Raw genomic sequence first — 24,938 nt, forward strand, 5'->3', positions numbered from 1 at the left:
TGCAAGCTTTCCCTTTGTTGTTTAGTTGCCGTTGTTAAGACAGGATGTGTAAGAGATAGCTTTCCTCTTTCTGTTTTTCTAGTTCTCTCTGTATAATTTTTCTCACTTGAAGACAAGTTTCCTCCCAGCTCTTCTTCACACTTTGCACTAGCAGAAAAGCTGCTACTGAAACACAGGAAATGCAGCCTCAGTGCTGATGCACTAGGGCTTATCTTCACCCCAGTTACTCCTGACTGACTGCTAATTGTCTCAGAATAAAGCTTTATAAAGGGCAGTTTGAATCATCCTTAAAATTTTGGTGCAAGCACTGATTTTTCTCTCTTTTACTGGTAGTCACAAAGGGTACATTGGGAACAGATGAACCCCAGCAGGCAGGCCCAGCCAGAATCAAGTGCTGGTGAGGGACCCTGTGCTGTCAGAGCTGGGCTGATGCCAGGGCTGTTCAGTGTTACCCTATGTAAGAACATAATCCGTTCTGAAACCCAAAAAGGCAAGTTAGCATCTCCTAGTTGAGGACCAAACGCTTCCTAAAATTTCCTTGCATTTCCAGCACAACCATTGGATTGTTTATGCAGTTCAGTGCATTCTCTGTGCAGCCCTACATAAAGGATAAGGTGGCACTTCAAATTTGCATAGCTCATGGAAAATCAACAGTAAAACATATTTGTCTGACTTGCACTCATTTACTCTTGCTTACTATATGAAATTGATGCCAACAGAAGAAGCAAGGACTTGGGTACACCTCCAGACCAGCTGTGCCATACAGAACAGGTACACTACCCAGCCAGCTTCAAGCTTTTCAGTAGCAATTTGGAAACACTATTAAGAACAAAAGGGAAACAATGCACCCAGTTCAACTAACAACTGTTTATGCTAAGATGTTCAAAAACAAAGCCCACGTGGGAGTTGGGGTGTTCTGAACATCTGCAAGCTCCTAGCAAACCACATCTCACAGAGCTGCTGAGCTACTGAAGAGCTGTTTTGGAGCACAGCTTCTTCACAGAGCCTGGGGCAACCCACAACTGGTTTGAGAGAAGTACTTGCAGCAGCAATGCTCACTTTCAGATGGAAGTACAAACCTCAGGCTGACATTGTGCCTCCAGCCACTCTGCAAGCCCCATTCTGAGCCCTGCACCCTGGCACATTGGTTTTATTCCATTTTGTTGAAGTGTTTTGGCTCTTTCCACACATTTTTCAATAAAGCTTGTTAAAGCACAACAGGTAAAACATCATGGGGACAAAAAGCACTGATCAAAGCTACAGCAGATTATTATAAGATTAGGAAAAAAATGGGCTTTGCCATGGATGTGCTCCTATGAGGAAGCACGGTGCAGCTGATGCTGTCCAAGCAAGAACACTGTGAGCACTGGAATAATCACAAGCCAATCCTTTCTTGCTCATTTCCATCTAAGGTTCTGAGAATACTATTCAACAGGCACTAAGAAGATTGATGCTTAGCCCAACTCAAAACATACTACAGACTCAAAGTCACGGCTTTTAACACCTCATGGTCATTGCAGAGCATCTGGAAAAATAATCTGTTGAATGTGCACGATACTGGGGGTGTTCCAAGAGGCAGAGCCCATGGAGAAATAGAAATACACCGTACTGTTAAGCTGTGACACACAGTGCTTTCTTGTCGAATATTTGCCCCATTTAGTGCGGGGCTTTGCTTAGGATTTATTCAACCGGCTTTTCTTTTTCAAGAGCCCTAGGAATTAAAACAGCACCCTTACCAAAAAAAGGAATTGCAAAGGCTGGCCAACGTGCGTAGGACTGCTTCATAAGCAGGAAAGAAATTCCACTGGATGGCCTCACAGACTCAGAAATGGCCACAAGAAACACTACTTTTCTGTTCTAAAATATCTCCCTGCAGAGGATAATTTGAACTTTAAAGTCACATGGTGAAATCATAGGTTTGCTAAACATGCAACGTGTACAGTTTGAATGATGTAAACCCAGTTCCTGTTTCCCTCGCAGAACTGAATGTTTTTGTAGTCAGCAAGCACTGGCATTTTCATCGCGATTTACAGCAGCAAGAGAAGTTACTGTGATATACACACACTGCTCTCTGCATAAACAGAAAGGGCTGCATCCTCCAAACAGTAATTATAATTCATCTGGCTGCTCACAGTGAAAGGCTCGGCTAATTGTATCTGTGGAGCATTTTCCTGGAAAGGTAAGTGCTTTATCTTACTTCGGATATGCAATGTTTTATTCATCACGAGAGGATCAAATTGTGAAGCAGTGGCTGTCTTTTATAAAGTTTTTAATGTTTGCTTCTTTAACGAGATTTGAACGAGACGAATCAAAATCGTGTCTCTGAGAAACACCCTCGTAAAGCTGAATAAAGCAGAGCATTAAACAGAGTGAATCTGACAGCTGCTTTCTGCTAAATGCATAACTCCCACTGAACTGATGATGGATAGATGATGAAATCCCATTCAGTGGTGTGGGCAAGAGACTCCAGCACTTCCCTGAGAGCAGTCTGCTAAAGGATGGACATTTTTGGGTAATCCTAACAGTGCTGTAAGGGTTCTATAGGCAGGAAACACATCCGCAGCGCTGGTGTAGATTATGCTCAGTTATTGCTGATTCACATTCTGGGAAAGGGAAAAGAAAAGCTTTCAGTTTTTCAGAAGCTGCCATTAGGATTTCTGAAGTATTTAGCCTCAAATACTTTCCAAAGCATAGGAATTCTGTCATGGTGACACTACAAGAAAAATGAAGATGATATTTCACTGCAACCATCCCCCCTCCCCCCTTTACTTTCTTTTTTTTCCACCACTTGGCAGACCTACCCAGAACAGGAAGGACAAACTCACACATGTTAACCCCCCAGCCCAAAGCACCACCATCGTTTCCGCAGGGCGGTGCAGCCCATGCCCAGCCACACAACGGGTGCTGTGTGCATTGCTGTATCATGGGGGGAAAGAATTCTCTCCTTCTCCAAGCTGCTGGCAGACCGACTGCCCTGCCCAAGCTTTTTATAGAGGGAGAGCTCAGCTGCCAGCAAGAAACTCCCTGTTTTAGGAACTCTTCTCTCTAGACTTTAAATAAGCAGAAGTTTCCTTGAGACCAGCTCTCCATCTGCAGCAGTTAACCAGCCAGTGCATGAGGGGGTAAGAAAGCAATGGAACCTTGCAGGCTGGGTCCTCTCAGTACTGAAAGCTGCTTTTCACAACTTGCTGTTTTTCAACTACTCCTGAACACTGTGCTCATTTCCTCAGCTCCGCCTATTGGAAGTGAAGCAGAATGCATTAGCTGTGCTTCAGAAAGTAGAAATCAAACGTATTCACTTCAATCTCCAGCACAATAGGCAGGGTGGACACGAGTGGGGAAGCAGTGCCAGAGACAAACCCCAGAGAACAAGAACTGAAGCCCTATGAAATGATTAACAGCATGCAAATGATCATCAATTAAAACAAAGATGGGGGTTGGGGGCAGAGGTGAGGAAGAGGATGGGCATTTAGAGAAAGGCAATGCAGGAAACCACGACGCAAACAGTGTGTTGTGAGCTTCCCTCATTAATTAACCTGAGGAAAAGGCCTGAGTTCTGCCACAGCTTCCACGTACGACAGCTGTAATGGGAAATTTTGATACTGGCCTCAGTCACCAATGCCTAAATAGAAATGATGAAGTCAGTTCTCCCCCTGATAAGCTGAGAGGAAGAACTCATTCACATCCTGAGGCGTTTACAGGGCACAATGACAGCTCCAGGAAGCAGAAAAGGGCCAGGCCCAGCAAGCACAGCACAATCATGACATGCTGGGAGCAGCCACATTCAGTTCAGTGCAAGGAATGAACTTAGAATGTTGAGAACATTTCAAAACAGTCAAGACTTAGAATTTCTAACAGTTGTTTCCTATGGTAGAGGAGCACTGATGCTGAAGGGCTCTCTAAAGCTGTCCCCTCCCATACAAACAGATGCACAGAAAGGTTATACCATCTGTCCCAGTTTTACTCAGCCCCAGCTGCAGGGGCTGTGAGGGATGGGGTGGCTGCTGGCAGGGCCTGGCAATGGCTCAGCCAGAAGGGCTAACACAGCAACTTCAGGAGGTGACGAGCAGCACCCCTTGCTAAGAGCCATTTCCCCAAGTAGGTATAAGGAGACAAGACATGGCAGAAAACAAGCAGTATTAGGGGATGGTGTCATACAGCAGGAATATATATCTGCGTGAATGTGCTGCAGAGAGAAAGCATACCAATATTAGCTTACATGGAGTATTAGGCATGTTTGATTGCAACCACGGGCACACAAGTCTTTCCTAGCACACCCAGAATGCAAAACTGCCATTTGCTCTCTTTCAAATACTTAGTGGGGCACCAAAACCAAATAAAATATAGTCTGACATTATCATTGTGACTTTCTAAAAGCAGAATAGAGACAGTGCTTGGAATAACTTAAGAAAGAGTAACTATCTGCACTATAAACTTTAATCTTATTTGACTAACCAGCAGGATTTCAGAATACATTACAACTGCTAGCAATGATCAACAGAAAATGGAGCTATTTTTCTTCTGCATGAACACTTGACTGGCTTCCAGCAAACACCCTGCACATACAGACTGAACACTGCAGAGCTGCCAACAGCTCGGTGCTTCGGCAAGATTGTGTTAATATAGATAATTTGCTGGAATTCCCAGTAAGGCAATGCATCCAGAATCTTTTCTTTTGTCAAAACTTTAACTTCTACAGCTGCACTGTTATTTTCCCCTGAAGTGAAGGGGAAATTAAGAATATATATATATACACCTTGCTTTGGTCAAAGATGACCCCAGTATGAGAACCAAGGTCAGACTCTGAGCACATCTCAACAGGTTTTGGCACCTTGTTTTTCCTGCAATCTGGTGGAAGGCCATACGATTTCCTGTGAAACCTGAAGTTGCTTCCTTTGTTTCCTTGGCAATTCTGCTACTCTGAGATGCTGTGCAAGGCCAGCAAGCGCAGTCTGGGGTGGAAGCTGTCAGGAACACAATGGAAACCCTCACAGAGCCAGAGCTCCATGGAAGTACTTGGTCCTGCACCAGGGCTAACGGGACTGGAAGGTGACCCCTGGAGACTCTGGCAGGAGAGCTGCTCAAAGCAGAGGTGTTTCCTAACTGCCTGAAAGTACTGTGTGGGATGCTGGCTTCCCGTAAGAGCAGGAAGGTTTCTGGGGATGCTCAAGTGGTTCACATCCTCTGCAGTACTAGCACAGGATCAGGCTATGCTTCACACCCCTCTTTTAATGGAAGGTCAAAATTTGACTTCCACTGCTTACACTGAGGAGACTTCTCCTCAGTATTTAAGAGATGCATTGTAGAAGTCAGACATTGGTGGCCTTTAGATTTCCAGGAAATGAAGAGAAATCAAAGCAGCAGATGGAAGCCAGGAGAAGGTCCGACAAGCTCCATGGCAGCAGTGACTACATAGCACGGTCAAACACTTTTATTGCAGGTCAACATAAAAGAACAGCCACAGAGCCAAGGGGAGCGGACTGCATCGCAGCTGCTTGATTAATGAGGAATTGTCTGGAATTTAAAGCCCAGCATACTGGGCTTCATCCTCAAAAACTCTGCATCTAAATCCACACTGACCAAAGCCAACTGCTCCTTTGTGGCACAGAACCTCCCCGTGCATGTCCTGCATTCCTGCCCGGGAGCAGCACCTCCAGAAAGGGAAAACTCTGACTTTAAGGAGAGGGAAAGAACACTGCTTAATCAAAACATAACTCTATGGTTTTATAGAAATGCAATTATAATTACATAAGATTATATATATACACTTAATCAGAGGCACTTCGATAAGTCAACTTTTAGAATTAAAGTATTAGAATTCCAATTTTGAGGAGAGATTAAAAATATCAGAAATGTGAAGTAGTGTCAGAGGTAACAACCACAAACGAACTGCCACACAGCATTAAGACGCTGACTTATCTATAATGAGCACCGCCTAAAAGCGTCCATGTATCTTTATCAACTTCTACCAATTTAAAGTTACTTCCACTGTAAGAGTTAAAATCACCGGAATCAGTTGGAGCAAAGATGCATGGAGTACAACTGCAAGTGTAGCACTCAGTTACTGTTACTGAGTCTGCTGTTTGCTGAACCAACTGCACAAGAAAGTGTTAGGCTTTTGGTGGTCTATAAAACACATTTACATGTATCTATTACACCGGGTTTTCTTGAGTACATACAATGTTTCCCTATGAAGCTTTTTGGCTTCAGAAGGATCCTCCAAACACGGAGAGGTACCAGAATTACTGTATTGACACATCCCGGGGTCACTCAGAGCACATCGCCTTACTGTTCAATTCCTCCACTTTCAGGAGTTCAGAACTCAGCTGCAAAAACGGCTCTACGGCAGAACTTCATTGGGAGGTTTATAATGCACTGCTGATCATTTTCTCATGCTTGAGCACGTGCAAAAAATAATGATTTTCTGCAAAGTGTGCAATGCACAAATGAAGAGATGTTGCCAAGTGTACTTTAACACCTCTTTCTTCTCCTTCCTTTTCCATTTCAGTTCCTAACTCCCCCGGGCAGGAACGAGCGCGTTGTGCAGCAAGGATGAGTGCTCACAACATGACGTGGATCAGCTACCCAAGCAAGAGCCTGGCTTCCACCTCCCTGGAAGAAATCCAAGCATTCATAGCTTCTCAAAACGTCATCTCGAGACTCATGCACTGCTACATCGCCTTCTTTGTGCCAGCAGGACTGATAGCTGCCGTGTGCATTTTGGCCATTTTCATAAAGAATTACATGCAGAACAAAGCCATGGAACACTTAGACTCGCTTCTCCTACACTTCACCATCAGCAATACTACAAAGATTCTGTTGTCATTTACAGTCATCAACAGACCTGACTACATCACAGTGACCCAACTCGCCTGCACCGTTCTGTCATTTCTGTTCAACTTCAGTTATTTCAGCTCTCAGTACTCTTTGGTGTTGATGCTTCTCATGCTGTTACTGAAGAGATTTCCACCAACGACTGCTCTGAGCAAAGTAACCCAACGTCCCATGCTGTGCATCGGATGTGTACTGCTGTATGCCTTCTGTTTGTCAGTGATGGAAGCAGTGCTGGTTGGCACAGATAACTACCACTTGAAAACATACTGCCAACTAGATCCATTATTTGCATGGCCTGAATATGAGATCGTTAAGTTCACCTTTGGATTTGGAATCCCATCCTTTCTTCAGATACTCTCTTTTATCACCCTCCTTGCTAAAGAAGCCCCTGCTGAAGCTCCAGCCTTACAACAGCACATTCGTACTTACCTTGCTGTGTTTGTTATAAGCATAACAACATTTATATGCCGTCTATTTTATAACATTATGATTCTCGTCAGGACAACACTGAAATTACAGAAGAGCATTGGAACTCCAAAGGATGAGCTGGTGATGAATATTGCTGAAATAGTACTGTTCTCAGAGAGCTGTGTTAGTCTGGTACTCATACTCTGTTTGCACAAACCATGCATGGACAGAATAGTTCAAGTCATTCGGAGCTGCCGAAGGACACACAGCACCAACAGCCACCTTGAAATCCCAGTAATGCCTCCGAGCCCCGAAGTGATGTCCCAGTAATACCTGCTCTGCCAAGAACTCTCAATCTACTTCCTATGGCTTTTCTTCTTTGTAAAGGACAATTGTTCTTCCTTCTGACCCCAAACGGACTATCATACAGCTAGCAGGACTGGAAGAAAAACATACCTAGTCTGCTATCTGCAGTGACCTAATGTGTAGAAGCATGCAGGACCAGGGGGTCTGTCCTTGTGTGCGTGTGTGTACATACTTTTCATCTCTTTCATGTTACTTCAAAAGTGAGCAGAAAGTACTGCAGCTACAGAAGTATGCTTCTGTAGTAGTACCAATGCCTTAGTAAGGATGCACACCAGAACATATCCCAAAGCAACTCTGAACTAAGGTAAAAAAATCTGCAGCCAAAGCATTTTCTTAAGTTTGCTTCCTCTTTGGACTGGGATTTCTTGCCCTACAAGCTACTCATATTTTTGTAACATTGCTTAATTCCAGTAACAACAGCAGTGAAGCACAGGTTAAGAGTCCATTACAAACCCAAAATAGTGATACTGCAAGTCTATTTCACAGCTTGCTTGTACCGTACATGCACACAAAATGGGGTTTGCCTTCCTTTCTTTCTGCTTTTCTCTTCTATGTTTGCTGGAGCCTCAAAGGTTTCTATCTGAATTCTTGCACACACAAAAAACAACAACAACAACAAAAAAAGAGCAACACAAAAACCCCTTGAATTAATGGAAACGTTGGTCCATAAAGAAGAACTCTGTGTCCTTTCTGAGGCACTGAACTGGAAAGATGGACAGGATAGCTAATTAAAACTTTGTGCAAGAATGAAAGCTTCTTGTTAAAGCACGCTCAGCTTCAACTTTGCATTAAGACTTTACGCAATTATTGACTTAAGCCATTCTTGATGAGTTCATTCAGAAGTATGAAGTCACGTGCCTCCAATAGTCACATTCTATAATACCTTAACTAAAAAAATGAGCAAAACCAGGCCCAGAACAGGAGAACTGCTTTTAAAAAGGCAAAAAGAAGCCGAGCCCCAGATCCAGGCAGAAATCAAGGCTTTGCTGGAGATAGGAGAGGAACGTTATACATTTTAGATGAGAATTCACAGTTAATAGTGCAAAATGGGGAAAGAAATCCAAATCTGAGCATTCCACAGCAGCCATGGCACTGCAGCCCTATGGAAGCAGCCACTGGTGCAGGCAGAGCCTCAGGTGCAGGGCTGCAGTGCTGGCTTTGAGAGCATCATCACTGTACCCAGGTTGGCCCAGAGCCCTCTTACACATTTGGCTTCAGTTTCAGACTTCCTTTCAGGGAGGAGAGAACAGAAAAAACAAGGAAGGCACAAGGCTGTTCTGCATCTCGGATACAGATGTAGAGTTGGACTACAAGTTAAAAAAGAAATACAGTGAGGTGATAAGCGGGGCTGAAGTGACCTGAAGGGTTTCTATGAAAAAAACACTGATACTTAAACACATGCTCATGTAGCACTCGAGACAAAATTTACTTGATTAAGTAAGGCACCTACTATGCTAAAGGATGCTAAAGGAACCAAGAGATTTTATAGCAAAAATCTTGCAAAGTCATCTTGGTAGGGTCCAGATCTGTGTGCAGAGTCAGTGCAAATTGGCATGGGCTGCCTGAAATACAGCAAGGTGGGCACTGATCCACCAACAGGAACACACACTGCAAAGCAACAGCCAAGGGAAAGACTAAAGGACATCTGCCCACATGCACTGTGTATAGATCTAGAATGTAGATATATGGCTCTAGTCCTGAAATTCATGGACTCTGACTATATCACATGCAAAGAGAGGGCAGTCATCCCACCATGACCGTAAGGACCAATGTTTCCACAAGACGTAAAAATCAACTAGTGAAATATCTGCACTGCATTATGTCAGCTTGTTCTCCCACTCAGCTCTGTCCTGCTGCCAGCACAAGCAGATGGATAAATAGGGAATATCACATAGAAACAGGGCATTATTAGATCCTGGTCAGAAAGGAAATACTTAGATAAAAATCATCTCTTCAAATACAAGAGTTAATTATATAGTTGTGAAAGGATTTCTCAGATGACATTTGAAGTTTTGCTTTGCGTCTGAGGGAGTTTAAACAACAAGGTCTGAACATCAGCCCTGCAGAGAGGGGCTGTAAGAGCAGCACATCAGCAAAGAAAGCTGACAGACTGAGCAAAAGGATGCATCAGAAGACGTAAGCTGTTTGATTCAGTTCAGGCAGAGAACATCACACTTTCATGGCTAAGTATGTTATTTTCTAGAACGGGAATTATGCACAAAGGATTCTACTTTATTCACTGCTTCCATATATTCAAAGGAAGGAAGAATAAATATTGTATTGTTTCTGAGTCTTGTGTTACTGTTCAAGGTGCCTGAAAGTAAACCCAACCAGCAAATACACAGGACCTGGTTAGAGAATGTTGGCTGGGTCCTGGGAACTGGTCTAACGTGAGCAAATCACACAGATACTCCCGCAGGAGCCTGGAGGCTCAGCACAGGTAGCATGCATGACAGTACTGTAGCATTTGGGCCAAGCAGAACCATACCAAATATCTCAGGGAAATAAAGCCTGTGGGAGCCTACAGACAGAGCTAACACTTGGGAACGAGCAAGAACAAACTACTGCTGCAAAGCTGTGAGTGCTGCTGGGTACAGCTTCTGCTGCTGTCTGTGTGATGTGAATCAACGTGCTCTGCTCTCTTCCCTCTCCTCAGATACTGCATGGGGACAGAGTATTTTCTGCGTGGCTGCTTATATTGTCATAATGTCTATATACAGGAAAAAGACTAACTGAAAAGGAGAGAAGAGGTTGAAATGTGAAACAAAAATCCAAACTCTCATTAATGTAATTTATAGCAACATTAGAATTTATAGCAATATAGAAATGTTTTGTTAAATTGTTCTTGATAAAGTTACACAGAATTTCCATTAAAATTCAGGACAATGAACATGTAGTCCTAGAGGAGATCTACTTTCTATACAACTAGAATATGAGGGTCAATACCTCTATGTGCAATGGGAAGTGAACAGAAGTAGTCCCAGAAAGTCATTATAAAGCAGTCAAATTTGAGGTAGAAAAGCAGCTTTGGCTCAGATTAACAGTGATTATTTCTAAATGATCAATAAATTGAAATGCATTTTTTAAGAATAAAATGAAATCTGCCCACTCTGATTTCTTTTCCATCCATACCAGGAACAGCTTTGCTGCCCACTTTCTTCCAGGCTTCACCCAATTCGGAGCAGTATGTTCCAGAAGAAACACAGCACAGATATTTTTGTAGGCAAGCTGTCAAAAATAACCAATGCCATATATTGGAAATTTCAAGGAAGAATACTTTCTTTCTGTACTGGTAACATACACATCTAAGACAAGCTTGTCTGAAAAAAAACAAAACCAAAAACCTTCAATTCCAAAAACTAAGAGAAATGAGCAGAGCTGCTGAAGTATAAGCATGCATTTCTGAATGGGTAACACGCTGCGGAATAGAACATGTAGAGACTAAAGACTCATCTTTTCTGAACCAGCTGGCTCCAATCTGGTCCCGTTGCAAAATAACATCTGAGCTAAAGAGGAACAAGATTTGCACAGCTGAATCATAACTTGAGTTGCTACACCCCTATTTGTATTGTTAAGGCCAGCCTGAAAAGCATTTAAATTTCAAACTTACAGATCCAGAAAAGGCTCCAGCAGCATCTGTCTTGACTTTGAGGTAGCTGCGGATCTGGGTAGGGTGAAAGCTCAAGCAATTTATCCATAACAAGTATGCTATGCAACTTTTACACCGTATACTTTGCACAAGCAGTTGATTCACTAAACAACTGGTACGAAAGAATGCATTTTGCTTCCATAGCGCTGTAATCCTTATTCTCTCATTTCGGATCAGTTAGTGACAACTATGAAATCCTTTCTTTTGGACAACTGGAGAGGCAAAGTGCCCAGGAAGGACTGCCACACAACTGCTGGAGTCAGAAAGGACTGCTGCATTGTGACTTATTGTTATCACATTTGGATAGAGACTGAAGTGCTATGATGAATCATCCTTCACTCTTACACTGTTTTGTGGTCCAATTTCATAAAATGTGGATGTGTTTCTCCTCCCTTCTATGTGCTTTGCAATATACAGCATCAGAAAAACAAAAAGATTCTACCAGAATAGTTTGAACGGGTACAGGTGCTGTCCCTGCAAAGGCTGAATTTTGAAAAAATATATTTTTAGTAAGAAAAATGCATTCTCAGAATTATTGGCAACTAAAAAGGCTCAACAAACAAACACTCTAGGCAAGGTTTTCTGTAGGCACAGAACACGATCATTTGTTCCAACCCAAACTATACTTGACTCTTTGCAAGAAAAACAGTGATCCTGTGGCTGGTCAGGATAAAACACAGAGGTACTCCAGAGGAGGGTAACAGCTCCAGGCAGGAGATGTCACTCAGCAGATGGATAAGGACGCAGGTCTGCTCATGCTAACAGAACGATGACACAGTTCTGGAGGGGGAGTTCCACCTACTTGCAGAACCTGAACTTTACAGCAGCATCTGTTCCTCCTCTACTCACCTCCCACTTTGTTCTTCCTCCACCATCACATCCTTTTTGCAACACAGTAGTCCTATGCTGATGCTTGCTAAATTACCTACAGTACCCTATATTAAACTCCACTCCAAGCCTCCTGGTACACCTCAGCACATCACCATTACACTAGTGCTCCTTCAAAGCACTACAGTGCTAGTTTATGATTTATTTATGTTTATTGAGGTACATACAGCATTTAAGAAGTTGACTACTACAGATTTAAAAATATCTGCCAGGAAGAACACCAAAGGCTGGATTACTGCAGCAGGACAAGGCAGGAAGGCCAGCACACCAGTTGCATCCACGCTTGTTCTCAGCAGCAGTTGTGATAAGGCACGACAGGCAGGGCTGTAATACTGTCACAATTCAGCTCAATACGGATCATGGAGGCACTCGTTATAAAGCCCTATGGGGTATCAGCAAATGATGGAGGAAAAGGGAATGCGGCGTTCGGCAGCTGCTACCATTTGCTTCAAGCACTTTGTGACCCTTTTCAATAGGGAAGTGCTGAACGGTGAGATTAAGATAGATTAATCAGTAACAATAATCTGATTGCATAAACAAGAGCCTGGAGATGCTGTCATTTGTTTTAGGAAACAAAATTCAGAGAATTCACATGACCATCTCATAAAATATTTACTGAAACACAGAAGTCACTAATTACAATGTAATCATATTAGATGTGGCCTCTTCTTAGGCTTCATATCTCTCCTAGCAGAAAAAACAGCCACTTCAGGGCTTTTTTGGAAGGAAATTTCCTACCTACACTTGAAGTGTGGCAGGAGGACATATTTCTTGTCATAAATTCAAACAGGAAAATCAGCACTGATAACAGCATTCTACGTTCTGATAGCAAATCAGCTGATGCTCACAGATAGAAAACCAGGGGCAGACAGAGCAGCTGATTGCTGGAGCAGGACCCCAACATAACAGGCATGAACGCCCAGAAGCCACCTCCAGGCATAAAGGGAAACACAGATCCTGCTGGCCCTTACGAGATCAGTGTGAGTTCTGAAGGACAGAACTAAGCAGAGCGAAACCACACGATGGACAAACAACAAGAAAGACTCTTTATAATCCTGCTCTTAGAACAGAGGGAAAAAACAGCCCTTCAAAGCCAGCATCACAAGACTTTCTAACACGACAATTACTGCAGTCCTATAACCCAACCATAGCTGTGCACTTCTCAAAGCAAAGCACTCTGAGGCCCTCTGTCCCCATTACCCCATCAGGAAGACTCCAGAATGCCACCTGCGTGCACCTTCTCTGCAGCTGAACAGTAAAGCACTCCCAAACCATTCAGTCACTGTGCAGGAGCAACGACACGCTAACTTCACTCCTCGCTTCTGAACTGATAACATTGATTTCTTGGAATCCTAATGCTGAAATCCAATTCATTTCTTTTCATAGCAGTGGAACATCACAGCGAAGTACGGCATGCCCATTAATGACACTTAACGTTAAGTTAGCAGATCAATATCATCATAAAAAGTTAATTAGCAAAGACAAAATTGCTCTTTCAGGAGAAAAATACATTTTCTTCAGTCTTAAGAGCTGTAGCCACCAGTAGGTGGTGTTTCTGAAATGTCAGAGCGCCTCTTCTCCCCTACAGATGAAATGCAAAACTCCACCTGCACTACTGCTGCTTTCAATGCAGGACTCCACGCTCACTGCTGCTCCACGATCACTGCAAAAGGAGCCTATTGCATCTGAGGGCCTTTGAACAGAACGATTCTACCACGTGTCAAGATGACAACATGCACCTGAAAATGTAAATACAGACAGACAACATAGGACTGACTTGCAGGTAAGATTTGTAACACAAGTTTAGCAAATGACCTTTCTTAGCTGCTAGATTTCACTCCATCAAATACTTTCCCCTAAACTGGCCAGGGGATTTAAGAATATCTTGTATAACGGAAATTGTTGCTTTATATGTCTGTAAAATTGGCTCAGTTGTGACTTGCAAATAAATCTCTTAAGAATTGATCAGCTGAGCTGTAGGTTTGAATACACTGCCCTGCCTGCAAACATGCTGAAGGCAAAAGGAGAGCAAAAAGGAACGGTATGAAAAAGGAAAGTGGCAAATAAGAGACAGCAGCTGCGTGAGTAGATCCAGCAGAAAGGAAACCAGCAGAAACAGGGTTAACTCCAGCCCTATGAGGCTGTTCAGCAGCACTTCGACTGAACACAAATTAGAACAACCCTGGGAATCTATAAAGCTTGTTTTATTGCCAAGGACATGCAGCAAGATCTACATTTTGCTGTCGTAAACTATCCTTTATTTAAGGCATTTTAAAACAGGACAGGCTTTGAAATGATTTTCTTACTGCTGAATTGTCAACAGGTGACATTCCCTGCAGCTCTGCACACCTAAAGGCAAGCTTATCCTGGCACGGCAGTGGAAGTTGACACATCCATTAAGTGCGTATGTGAGCGAGAAGCAGCCTTCTGCTGTCTGCAGGAAAACCAGCTCGGGAAAAATGGAATTAAGGTAAAACGAAGTGTTTCACAGTCCATGGTTACCTGTAGTGTTTGCAGTAGCTTGGGTTTTGGTGGGCTCTCAGACTTTACTAAAGCCTGAGCACAGGGCTGCCATGTAGAATCAATTGCTTTGACTCAAAACTTAACCCTCCTTTTATTCACAGCATTTTACTGCCTTACTCAAAGATAAAAGGGTGTTACATGAAAGACAGCGGTCCGTGCCTCACTGTATCTGCTTGAAACAAACACCAAACCTTCTTCAAATACATGTAATTTCACATGGATATTTTAGCATGGAGATTTACCTTATGAAAACGCTTCAAAGCACAGCAACAGTGATAGCGTACTTAGGGCTCTCACTTGGAAGTAAAACCTCTTTTGATTCAAGTATCTGCTGGCTACTTCTAACCAAATGAATACATTTTAGCAAACTGAGACGTGCATTTCTGACTACAAATACTGTAAGGCTCCTTCTCTGTTTGTGGTTTGCTCCTTCTGTGCATCAGTGCTACTTGAAATCATTAAAACGTGGAACTGAGCACTAATTTTTACCAGTTCTGCTGGTAGGATGAACACTAAAGCGATCCAAAACATTTAACAAAAGCTACCCTGGGTTACCATTTCCATGTTGTCAATTTGTTTGGGATTTTATTTAAATAAACTTCCAGCAATGCTCCAAGTCCACAGCATTCAGTGTTTGTAAGGAAACAAATAGGATTACCAATGTTTCCATTCCCTTCCAGAAATCAGTGTAGCATAATTAATTGCAAAGAAAAACAAAGTGATGTTGGTGTAAACCCATGTGCTGCTTATATTACTTCATTTCTAAAGTCTGCATTTCCTTCGCTCTGAAAGCAATAGGAACCAACTGCTGTTTGTCTCTGCTGCTTTCTCAGCCACAGACTCTCCTACTTAATAAGCTTACGAGCTGCTGATGAACTGAATACACACACACAGCATATAAAGTTTATCTTGTATATGTATATTTATAGACTTTCTTCATTAGGCCAAATTCTCCCATTTGATTTCTGTATTTCCACGTATCCCAATACTGAATCCTTAATGGTAAGCTATGTTTTAACAGATCTATCCTCACAACACAATATCATCTCAAACTAATGTTAATCCTTTTAACAGAACCGCTGTACATCCACTCCAACATGACGTTTCCTACAGCCTCAGCTGCACGCCTGAAGGTGGAGGAAGCACATTGTGCATGGCAGAACGCTGGGCTATTAGATTAACAGTTTCCCATTTGCAAATTGCAGGTCCAAGGATGTGCGCTGAGTATTAACAGAACACAAATGGAGCTAGAACTCTGCCATCTTCCGACCTGCACAAAGGAGAACTGCTGATGAAAAGCCTCCTTTGAAACGATCCAAGTACCATTATGGTAAAAAGATCCCGCCGTGGTCTTACGACATATAGGAACTGAAAGTGCTCCCATCTGCAATGCATGTAGTGTCATGTAAGAAAAAAAGAAAGAAATGTACTTTTCACACTGTTATATTTCAGTCAATTTCAAGTCTAATTAATTCGGCTTCTAAAGAATTTGAATTTCCTATTTATAAGCGTGGGCTTTCTTCCATTCCAATCAAAATGCTTTCAATTCACTGCTTTGAAAACACCCCAAAATCTCATCTTTTTGGCATTACTACCAAACTGTGACTGCCGTTACCTTTTGTGCAGATACTTTAACCATGGAAACCTACTCTGCCTCAGTACCACCTGTTCTATGTAACAGCACAACTTTCAACCTCAGTGGATCGCATCTGTGTAACGAGAGCCTGTCTTCTAGATTAGCAGATAAATCAGAGCACCAACAATACGTTATTGGGCTTTTCTTATCGTGCCTTTACACAATATTTCTTTTTCCCATTGGCTTTGTAGGAAACATTCTGATTCTGGTTGTAAACATAAGCTTTCGTGAGAAGATGACTATCCCAGACCTTTACTTCATCAACCTCGCCGTGGCCGATCTCATTTTAGTCGCTGATTCTCTCATTGAGGTTTTTAATCTTGATGAAAAGTATTACGATATCACTATCATATGTACCTTCATGTCTCTGTTCCTTCAGATCAACATGTATAGCAGCATTTTCTTTCTGACGTGGATGAGTTTTGACAGATACATAGCACTGGCAAAAGTCATGAGGTCCAACCTCTTTCGCACTATGCAACACGCCAGGTTGAGCTGTGGTCTCATATGGATGGCATCTATTTCTGCAGCACTAGTGCCATTCACGGCTGTGCACTTACAACACACCGGAGAGGTCTATTTTTGTTTTGCAGATGTAAGAGAAATTCAGTGGCTAGAAATAACCCTGGGCTTTATCATCCCCTTTGTGATCATCGGTCTCTGTTACTCGTTAATCGTCCGAGTTCTTATAAAAGCACACAAGCACAGGAGCCTCCGCCTGCGCCGACAGAAGGCTCTTCGGATGATATTTGTTGTGGTCCTGGTTTTCTTTATCTGCTGGCTCCCTGAAAACGTCTTCATTAGCGTCCAGCTTCTACAGAAGAAAAGTGAGCCCACCTCGTCAAGCAGCCCATCCTTCAGACACGACTACCCTTTAACGGGACACATTGTGAACCTCGCAGCTTTCTCCAACAGCTGTTTGAACCCTCTAATTTACAGTTTCCTTGGGGAAACCTTCAGAGACAAACTGCGACTGTACATTGAACAGAAAACCAAGATGTCCACGTTGCATCGCTTCTGTCAGGCTGCCTTGACATCTGTCATCCCCGACAGCAATGAGCAATCGGAGGTCTGATTTAGGGCTGTTGTGCAGCACAGCTGTCTGTGAAGCTGTGCAAATAGTGAACAAAACGCTTACTACTAACAGCAAAAAGCATGCCTGCCTGTGTATATATTGTATGGCTCTACTGAGTATGGGAGGTTTATATTCAGAATGTTTTTATGACAACTTCAATGTAGAAGAATATGTTATAGTCAGATTTATATTTAATTAAGAGCAGGATTATTAAAAGCTGAGCACCGAAGGAGCTTTATTTTATATAATACATGCATGAATGATAAAATAGAAGAAAATTTTATCAAGCTAGGAAGACTCTAGATTTAACTTGATTATCGGAGATGCTGTTTTGCTGGTGTATAGAAGGTACTTCCACTTAAATACCAAACTGCAGTAAGAGGGGAAAAATCATTACAACATATTGATGTGAAGATGCAGAAAACAGTGATTTTTACCCAAATGTGTTAAGTTAAAGGACTTTGCTTTTGAGAACTATATAGTATTATCGTTATTGTATTCCAGCATGTCTTCCACAACTAACTTTTTCTGATCTTAATATAGTCTAGCATGGTGATGAGTTTTCGTTTCACAAATCTGATCTGCTGTTTACATCAGCACCTGATCAAACCTGAAATCACCTGTCACTATATGGTTCATCTCAAAGAAGTTCACTGCAGCAAAACGTAACGCTTTGCTCTCCTGAGGATTCCCCAGGACAGCACTTCTCAGGATGGATATAATTGGGCTTTTGTCAAAAATGCAAGCACATACATACGTGCATCCACATCTCCCTTCAGACTCAAACAAAAGTCATATAAGATCTGTCTCCATTTAGCAGACCCATTCAGATGGTTGGAACAACATGCTGTGGCTTTAAAGAAGCCACATTCTGAAAAAGACTGTAAGAATTGCTTATAAAAATGAAAAAGCCTCTTTCCTTTTCCTTTTTTTTAAGAAGAACTTGTGTAAAGGTGCACAGATCTGCACTTGGTGCCCTGCCCACCCCAGCCCCAGAAGCCATAGGTCTTGGGGACCCTAAGATGCACATGGGTTGCTCTGTTCATTTGAAGATAAATGGTGATAAGAAAACAAACGTTAGCACCACACAGTAGAAAACAGATTCTAATTTCTTATAGAAAATAATTGGGTTTTAAAACTGGATGATGCTTAATGCAGGTTACTGCTGAACTTCCTCAGAGGAAGCCACAAAGTTCCTAGAGATTTGTGCACAAGGTCATTAAACCATCACTCACTGCAGCTCTGAAATACACAAACCAATTCCACCTCTGTGCTCACCAAGCACAGCACCAGAACTCCAGACAATGTGATGATGTGCCCTACTTTAAACATCACAGGTGAGCCAATTAGCACACTAAAGGATTTTTAAAACATAGATGCTTAAAACAATGAGTAGAGCATTAAGGAGCAAAGGAGACAGTGATCCCACTTATTTCTCATGAAATACTCAGAGTTTCCCAGTGAAGTTGTAGCCACAAAAGGTTTGACCTAAGAGCAGAAAGGCCCCAGGATGATGCTGCATTGGAACTAGCTGGATGTTCCTGAAACACTGAAACAGGAACAGCAGAGAGGAGTTTGCCCAACTGCTGACCATTTCCAAGGCACTGTTAATCACCAGACAAGGAGAAATTCCTATTTACTCCCATCTCTCTGGTAGAGCACTAATGGTATTTTCTCTCTCAAAGATGCAAGCACTGCCATGCCTTCTCTGCATAGGAGCTGCTCGACAACACAGAGCAGCAAATCTCATGCTACTCCAAGACGATACGTATGTCCATTTTCCCTCGTTACTTTCATGATTGGAATTAACCACAATCATCCCTGTCCCGGTGCACATTAACCACCCCTCTGACGGACAGCTGTTTCAAACAGCACAAACAAAGGAACAGATCACACTTCCAGCAATGCATTTCCATCAATTAAGCACACAGCCCCAGCACTGCATACCAGCTTTGGGTAATCCCAGCTCTTTCCATGAATAAACCACCTTCTTTGGGGTTGCAGCAATACAGTTTCCCAATCAGAATTCCTCCATCCAACATCCCTTATATGTCCAAAAGCACATCTCACACCTGAGCTACCAGAGGAGGTTCCTGCTGTTGATATTTTGGTTCAGGTTTGAGCTGTACCTGAGATGACTAAATTTAAGCATGCTGTTGTGAATAAATGACAAGTGTTCTCCCAGGTGAAAAAATTACCCCTCTTCACAGAAGTTGGTGGTGGTGGTTTTTTCCCCTAATGCGTAATTTAATCACATAAGTTTCCTTCCACTGCATCCTTTCAACAGTTTAAGATTTACTACACGGTGACTGTGCAGGCATGAAAAGCACAGACAGTCATTTTCAAGATGAAGTTTGTTTAATTCATGTAAAGCATTAACGAAGTGAATGCACGGGGCAAGGAAGTAGAGTCAGTGGGTCAAACAACCCCAGATCCTGCACAGGACAGACGAGATGCAGAGAAAGACTGCCCCTTCCCCTTCTGGTCCACAAAAAAAAAAAAACAAAGGCTGGTATCCAAAATGCTCAACCCATCCATTCCAAAAGGGAACAGCTGCTATCAAGCAAATTTAAAAAGCAAAAAGCAGAAATCTTAAAACATGATTGTCTTCAATATTGCTTCTATCAACTGGAAACAACACCATCTCTTCTTACATTGCCCTAATGTCATCGATTGCTGTACTTTATCAGCTGTTGATTAAGACTGCAGAAGGGAGGAGGTTACCTAGATAACTCTGAGTGGTTAGGATGGTTACTTTATGTGTCAAAATGTGGTTTACAGAAGGTGAAAGTATGTAGAATTCAACCTCGAGCGTGATTTAATTCCATTTGAACTTATTTCTATATAAACAGGAGGAACAAACGCACACACGGAAGGGAGATCTGAATGGTAATAGCTATTCATGAAGATGAATCAATGAATTCATTTGATTTTGCTTGAAAAAGAGGGTGTGATTTGAATTGAGGGGACGCTACTCTTCCTTTCCAACCCAAAAGCCTTTCCCCACTCATTCAGAGCAGCACACAAATGTTTGGGACTTTCAAACAAAGAAGAGCACAGAGCTAAATTCGTTGTTAAATTCAATTAACCGAATTATCTCTTTGCAACACAAGTTTACTCTCATGTTACCAATTACACTTACAGCGGCCCATTGCTACACAGCCAGACACAGACATTTCTCGTTCAGACTGCTTAGGTTAAGCTATTGTTATTATTATTACATTGTTTATTAAACATGTCTCCAATAAACATTTCCACCTCAGAAATGCATTTTATCTTTCTTTTTCCACTTAATGTTTAATCTGCAGAAACATATGATAGGGAACAAGCCATTTTTAAGACATGCATGCAGACCACCTTGCCCGTATACTCTTAAGCTCTGTTGTCAGAGATATACAGTGACAGTGATCTGTGCCATGTGCTACATCTTAAGGAGACACACCAGATTTGAAAATCTGAGCACTCTCCATTCATATTTAGAATCGTGATGTCTTCCCTACCATTGGAAAAATGGTATTTTCCAAACTATTTATTCTCCATTGACATATGATATGTTTTAGCCCTTGCCTTTTAGCTTCCTTTTGGACTTCCATTCCATCACACAGCAGTGTGATACAGCCAGGAGCCAAGAAGGAACAGCTGCAGATCGAGCCAACCACCCAAGCTGACAACAAGAAAGCAATGCCTTCTCAGGACCTCAGGCCCTGCAGGATCAGCTCACTGCCTTTCACTCAGCATCTCGTGTGCTCCCTCAGTTATGTACATCATACAGTTCATTCCACTGCAGTTGAGTTAGAGATGCTTGTGTCAGCCTCGTCAAGTAGCCTCGTCAAGTGTGTTTAGGAAGGATTCAGAGTCATTTATCTCCAGTGATAAAACCAAGCCAAGTTTTCAACCTGTTTTTCCAAATCACTCAAACACTGTCTTCTACAAATATACACAGAAATTTGTACGTTCTGAGTTCACAAACTACTGAGTTATTCATTATAAAAAACCCCAACCCTACGTTTTTAAATGCACGTACCCTAAGTAGGGATGTAATACAGCAGGATAAGCTTTTCAAAAGCAATGACTTTGTTTAGAAATCCCTATGCTTGACCTGCAAGCAAAATCATTCCAAAGGCTTAAAATCTTTCCAAATTGCATAGCATATGTTTTCTGGAAGGACTTCAGAAGAACTCCCTAACAGAGACATAATAGAGAAATGGGAAGAATATTGGGATACTGCTAAATTATCCTTAGCAGTGGCATGAAGGCTATTCTGACATGACGAGTTCACTGGTCGTCTAACAGCAGCAGAGATGGATACCTTCTGCCTCAAGCACAGCAACGTTTCCGTTACTGGATATTCTCTCAATAGAAACAGAAACATAATGGCAAATGAGATTTTCTTCTATTCATTCTCTTCCATTCAGAACTGAAGAGAAATAGCCTTACCTGACTACAGCAACTACTTAACTTTTGTGTACCACTATTCAGTTACAAGTGCAGATGGGGAGCAATCAAAGAAAGAGCTCTCTGTGTTGTCCCATGCTTCAAATATCAATCTGTGGGCTGGCCAACAAGACAGAAAGGAGATGCAGGCAGCAATACCTTCGAGAACTTAAATTAGAAGCTTTCTTGGCTTTCAAAGATATGAATTCAGAAGAATTACTCCTGATATCATTAAAAGCTGAACACTCTTGGAGCAGCAAGACAAGTGACGTGCTATTTCTTTATTGTGGTGCAGAAGAGGCGATGACACGTGGCACTGCAGAGGTGCCATGGATCACAAGTGCAGACTTGCTGGCTGGGAGCTGCTGACACTGACAGCCGATGGCACAGAAGCTAAGCACATGCTCAGCCCACAACAGGGGCTGTGTGAGCATCCTTGGCAATCCTGCCCCTGGTCCCTATGAGATTTCTGCTCCTCTCAACTCTCCTTGCTACAGGGTAAGGCCTTTCAGCTCAGAAGCTGCTATTGTATGACCAATAGGTTTGGGACAGCTGGCCACTGCTATCATAAACCTAAACCAGAACATGACTTAATCCAGACCACTCTTTGTAAAGAAGGAAATACATTTTAAATGAAGACTGTTGAACTTCAAACCATCAAATAAGAACACGGACTTATTAAAATAAAGCCTTCAGAATATAAGATACATTTAAGCAATTTGTATTAGTAACTATGTCAAAACGTACAGGTAGAATACAACAACAGTTACCAAGACACGTATCTTCCCTGCATGCTTTCATGTAAACTCTATGCTCCATTTTAGGTGATCATCTGAATGGTTCTGACGTGCTTCAAATAGAAAGGATGCAGGGGCAGAGCTCTCCATCTTCCCTTGTGTACATTTGCTGTTTGCAAAGCCTGCCTTACAGATGCAAATTATTAAGATAATGCTGAAAATTCAATAAAACATTGTATGATGATCATCTGCTTCGTGTCGTACAGAACTCTAGTGGGATTCAATTAGAAACAGGGAAATGCATTCAAAGACAGGGTCTGGTTCTTTAGGTAAGATGCTCTCCCATCAAATACCTTCATGCTTGTACACGCAACACTTCAGGCAGCTTCTACAAATCCAAGGATTAATTTTCTGTTCTAATTACTTGTTGGACATAACACAAGCATTTTATAAGAATTTATTCATCTACATGGCTTTGATCTAACACAAAATAGACATTTTATCTATACTGTGATTTATCAATTAACATATATAAACATATACTACTCTTTCACATGGCTCTCAATATAGCCTCTAAATGCAAAGGGCATTTTGGAGGAGGAAAACCCTGGTGAAATAATGCCAGTTCCTCATCCATACTGCAGAAGCAGCCATCACCACCCCTATCTGCTCAGAAAGGTTTTGTTTTACAATAGATTCCATCAAATAATTAGTATTTCATAAAAATCCTCATTATGCCCATTTGGTTTTCAAAAGCAGCAGCATTCTGTCAAGGACTGGGAAAGCTGCTGATTTTAACAGTGACCTTAATTTAAACATTCAACTCGGTGCCTTTTTTTCTTTTTTTAGGTAAACTAATATTTACAAAACTGTACCAAGAGCAATCAAGAGGAAGGAGCAGATGCACAGGATTCAGTTTGCAGTCCTCTGTTACAGTGCACACACTCCATGTCCCCAGCCCTGTCAAGGGCAATTGCCAGTGAATGGCCTCCACAGACATCAGAACGTAGTAAGCATTTATCCTCTCAAGCTTACAGTGCAACTTCTTGCCAAGTAGAATGTTTTGGGAATTCACACATGTAATCGGATGTACTTTGTTTTTGCTGAACACCTACTTATTTCTGAGGATTTGGGCCTAATTTTTTATATTAGGTACTTCAGGCCTTTTCTAGCAGTTTTCGCTCATGATGCCTCTACGATGAACTAGAACCAGAAACAGAGAATGAGTAAACAGAACCACAGTTGACAAAGGCACAACAGCAGCGTCCTCCCTTGAGTGGAGCTGGGGGGCACACCCCCAGTATCACCTGCCCCTGCTCCTGCCCTCAGTGACTCTCAGCACCCTCAGCCATCAGTGGGAGCCCTGTGCTGAGCTCCAGTTTCCTGAAAATATGCGCAGCTAAAGTCATGAAAGCAAGGATTTATATTGGAAGCCTAGCAAGAACAGTCAAGGAAAGTTCTCACCACTGAGTAAAGAGAGCTGAAAGGAAATGTCGGCTGGGCTCCAAGAAGAGAAAGAATTTCCCCTCTTCATGGCAAACCAGGAACGGTTGCATTTCACCAAACTCCCATCACCTCAATTCCTGGGTACAAGGAAAAGTAAGGAACTAAACTTCAATATGTACAGATTAATGCAAATGCCCAGAGCAAGCACAGAACTTTTGCTGGTTAATATGTGCTGAAAAACGCCCAATTCCTTTAAACCAAAGCAAGAAATGCACCACGCATTGTTTATCCCAAACACAGTTGGGGACGTGAGCCTTTCGCCTGGGAAAAGCATCTTCAAAGCAGCAACTGTTTTCCCAGCTGTGACCACTCTTTCCTGGGAAATCTACTCATACCACTACAAAAATAATTTTCAAAGGAACGTGAAATTATTCTGCCTAATCTATGCATATCCGTATTTCAGGCCTTATTTTGTACCTTCTTAGGCGTGTTTGTTTACAGAAGGCCTCGCGTTCCCTACAAACACGATGTGGTGTGACAAAGAAATTCGCTTCTTTTCGAAGATAAATAAATACGTGGTTAATTCAATCAAATGATTCGTACCAACTCTACCAGTATTCCGAGTGAAAAGTGTTAGCAGGAAACAAACAGCTCTGTCCCATAAGCAGCTGCCCTCTGAGTTTGTTTTTTTATTCCCTTTCCCTTAATTTGAATAATATCGCAGAGATATTAAGAAAGCAGACAAAACACGTAGGATCCCACACAGCAAGTCACAAATGGGGTCCCAGTTCGGTAATTGCTTTCAGCAATCACAGGGCCGTCCTGTGGAAGGGCAGTCAGAAGCTCAGGGCCAGCAAAAGCAGGCCTGGGAGCAAGGCAGGGAATGGCTGAAACCAGTAGCAGCAACCAGCAGAAAGGTAGGCCAAAGGAGAGAGAAACGGG

At 42.3% G+C, this 24,938-nt stretch overlaps 2 protein-coding genes across 3 annotated transcripts in view; one reads left to right on the forward strand and one right to left on the reverse strand.

Moving 5' to 3' along the window:
* Nucleotides 1-24,938, reverse strand: part of C7orf50 (C7orf50 homolog) — a 95,136-nt gene that overhangs the window by 63,873 nt on the left and 6,325 nt on the right. The window lies entirely within an intron of this gene.
* On the forward strand, nucleotides 1,977-23,176 carry GPER1 (G protein-coupled estrogen receptor 1). Of its 2 annotated transcripts, XM_004945130.5 has the most exons (4): nucleotides 1,977-2,179; nucleotides 6,509-13,928; nucleotides 14,469-14,615; nucleotides 15,874-23,176. In XM_004945130.5, the coding sequence occupies exon 4, from the start codon at nucleotides 16,306-16,308 to the stop codon at nucleotides 17,377-17,379; it is 1,074 nt and encodes a 357-aa protein (XP_004945187.2). In that variant the 5' UTR covers nucleotides 1,977-2,179; nucleotides 6,509-13,928; nucleotides 14,469-14,615; nucleotides 15,874-16,305; the 3' UTR covers nucleotides 17,380-23,176.

Source organism: Gallus gallus, chromosome 14 (genome assembly GCF_016699485.2).
Source record: "Gallus gallus isolate bGalGal1 chromosome 14, bGalGal1.mat.broiler.GRCg7b, whole genome shotgun sequence".
NCBI lineage: Eukaryota > Metazoa > Chordata > Aves > Galliformes > Phasianidae > Gallus > Gallus gallus.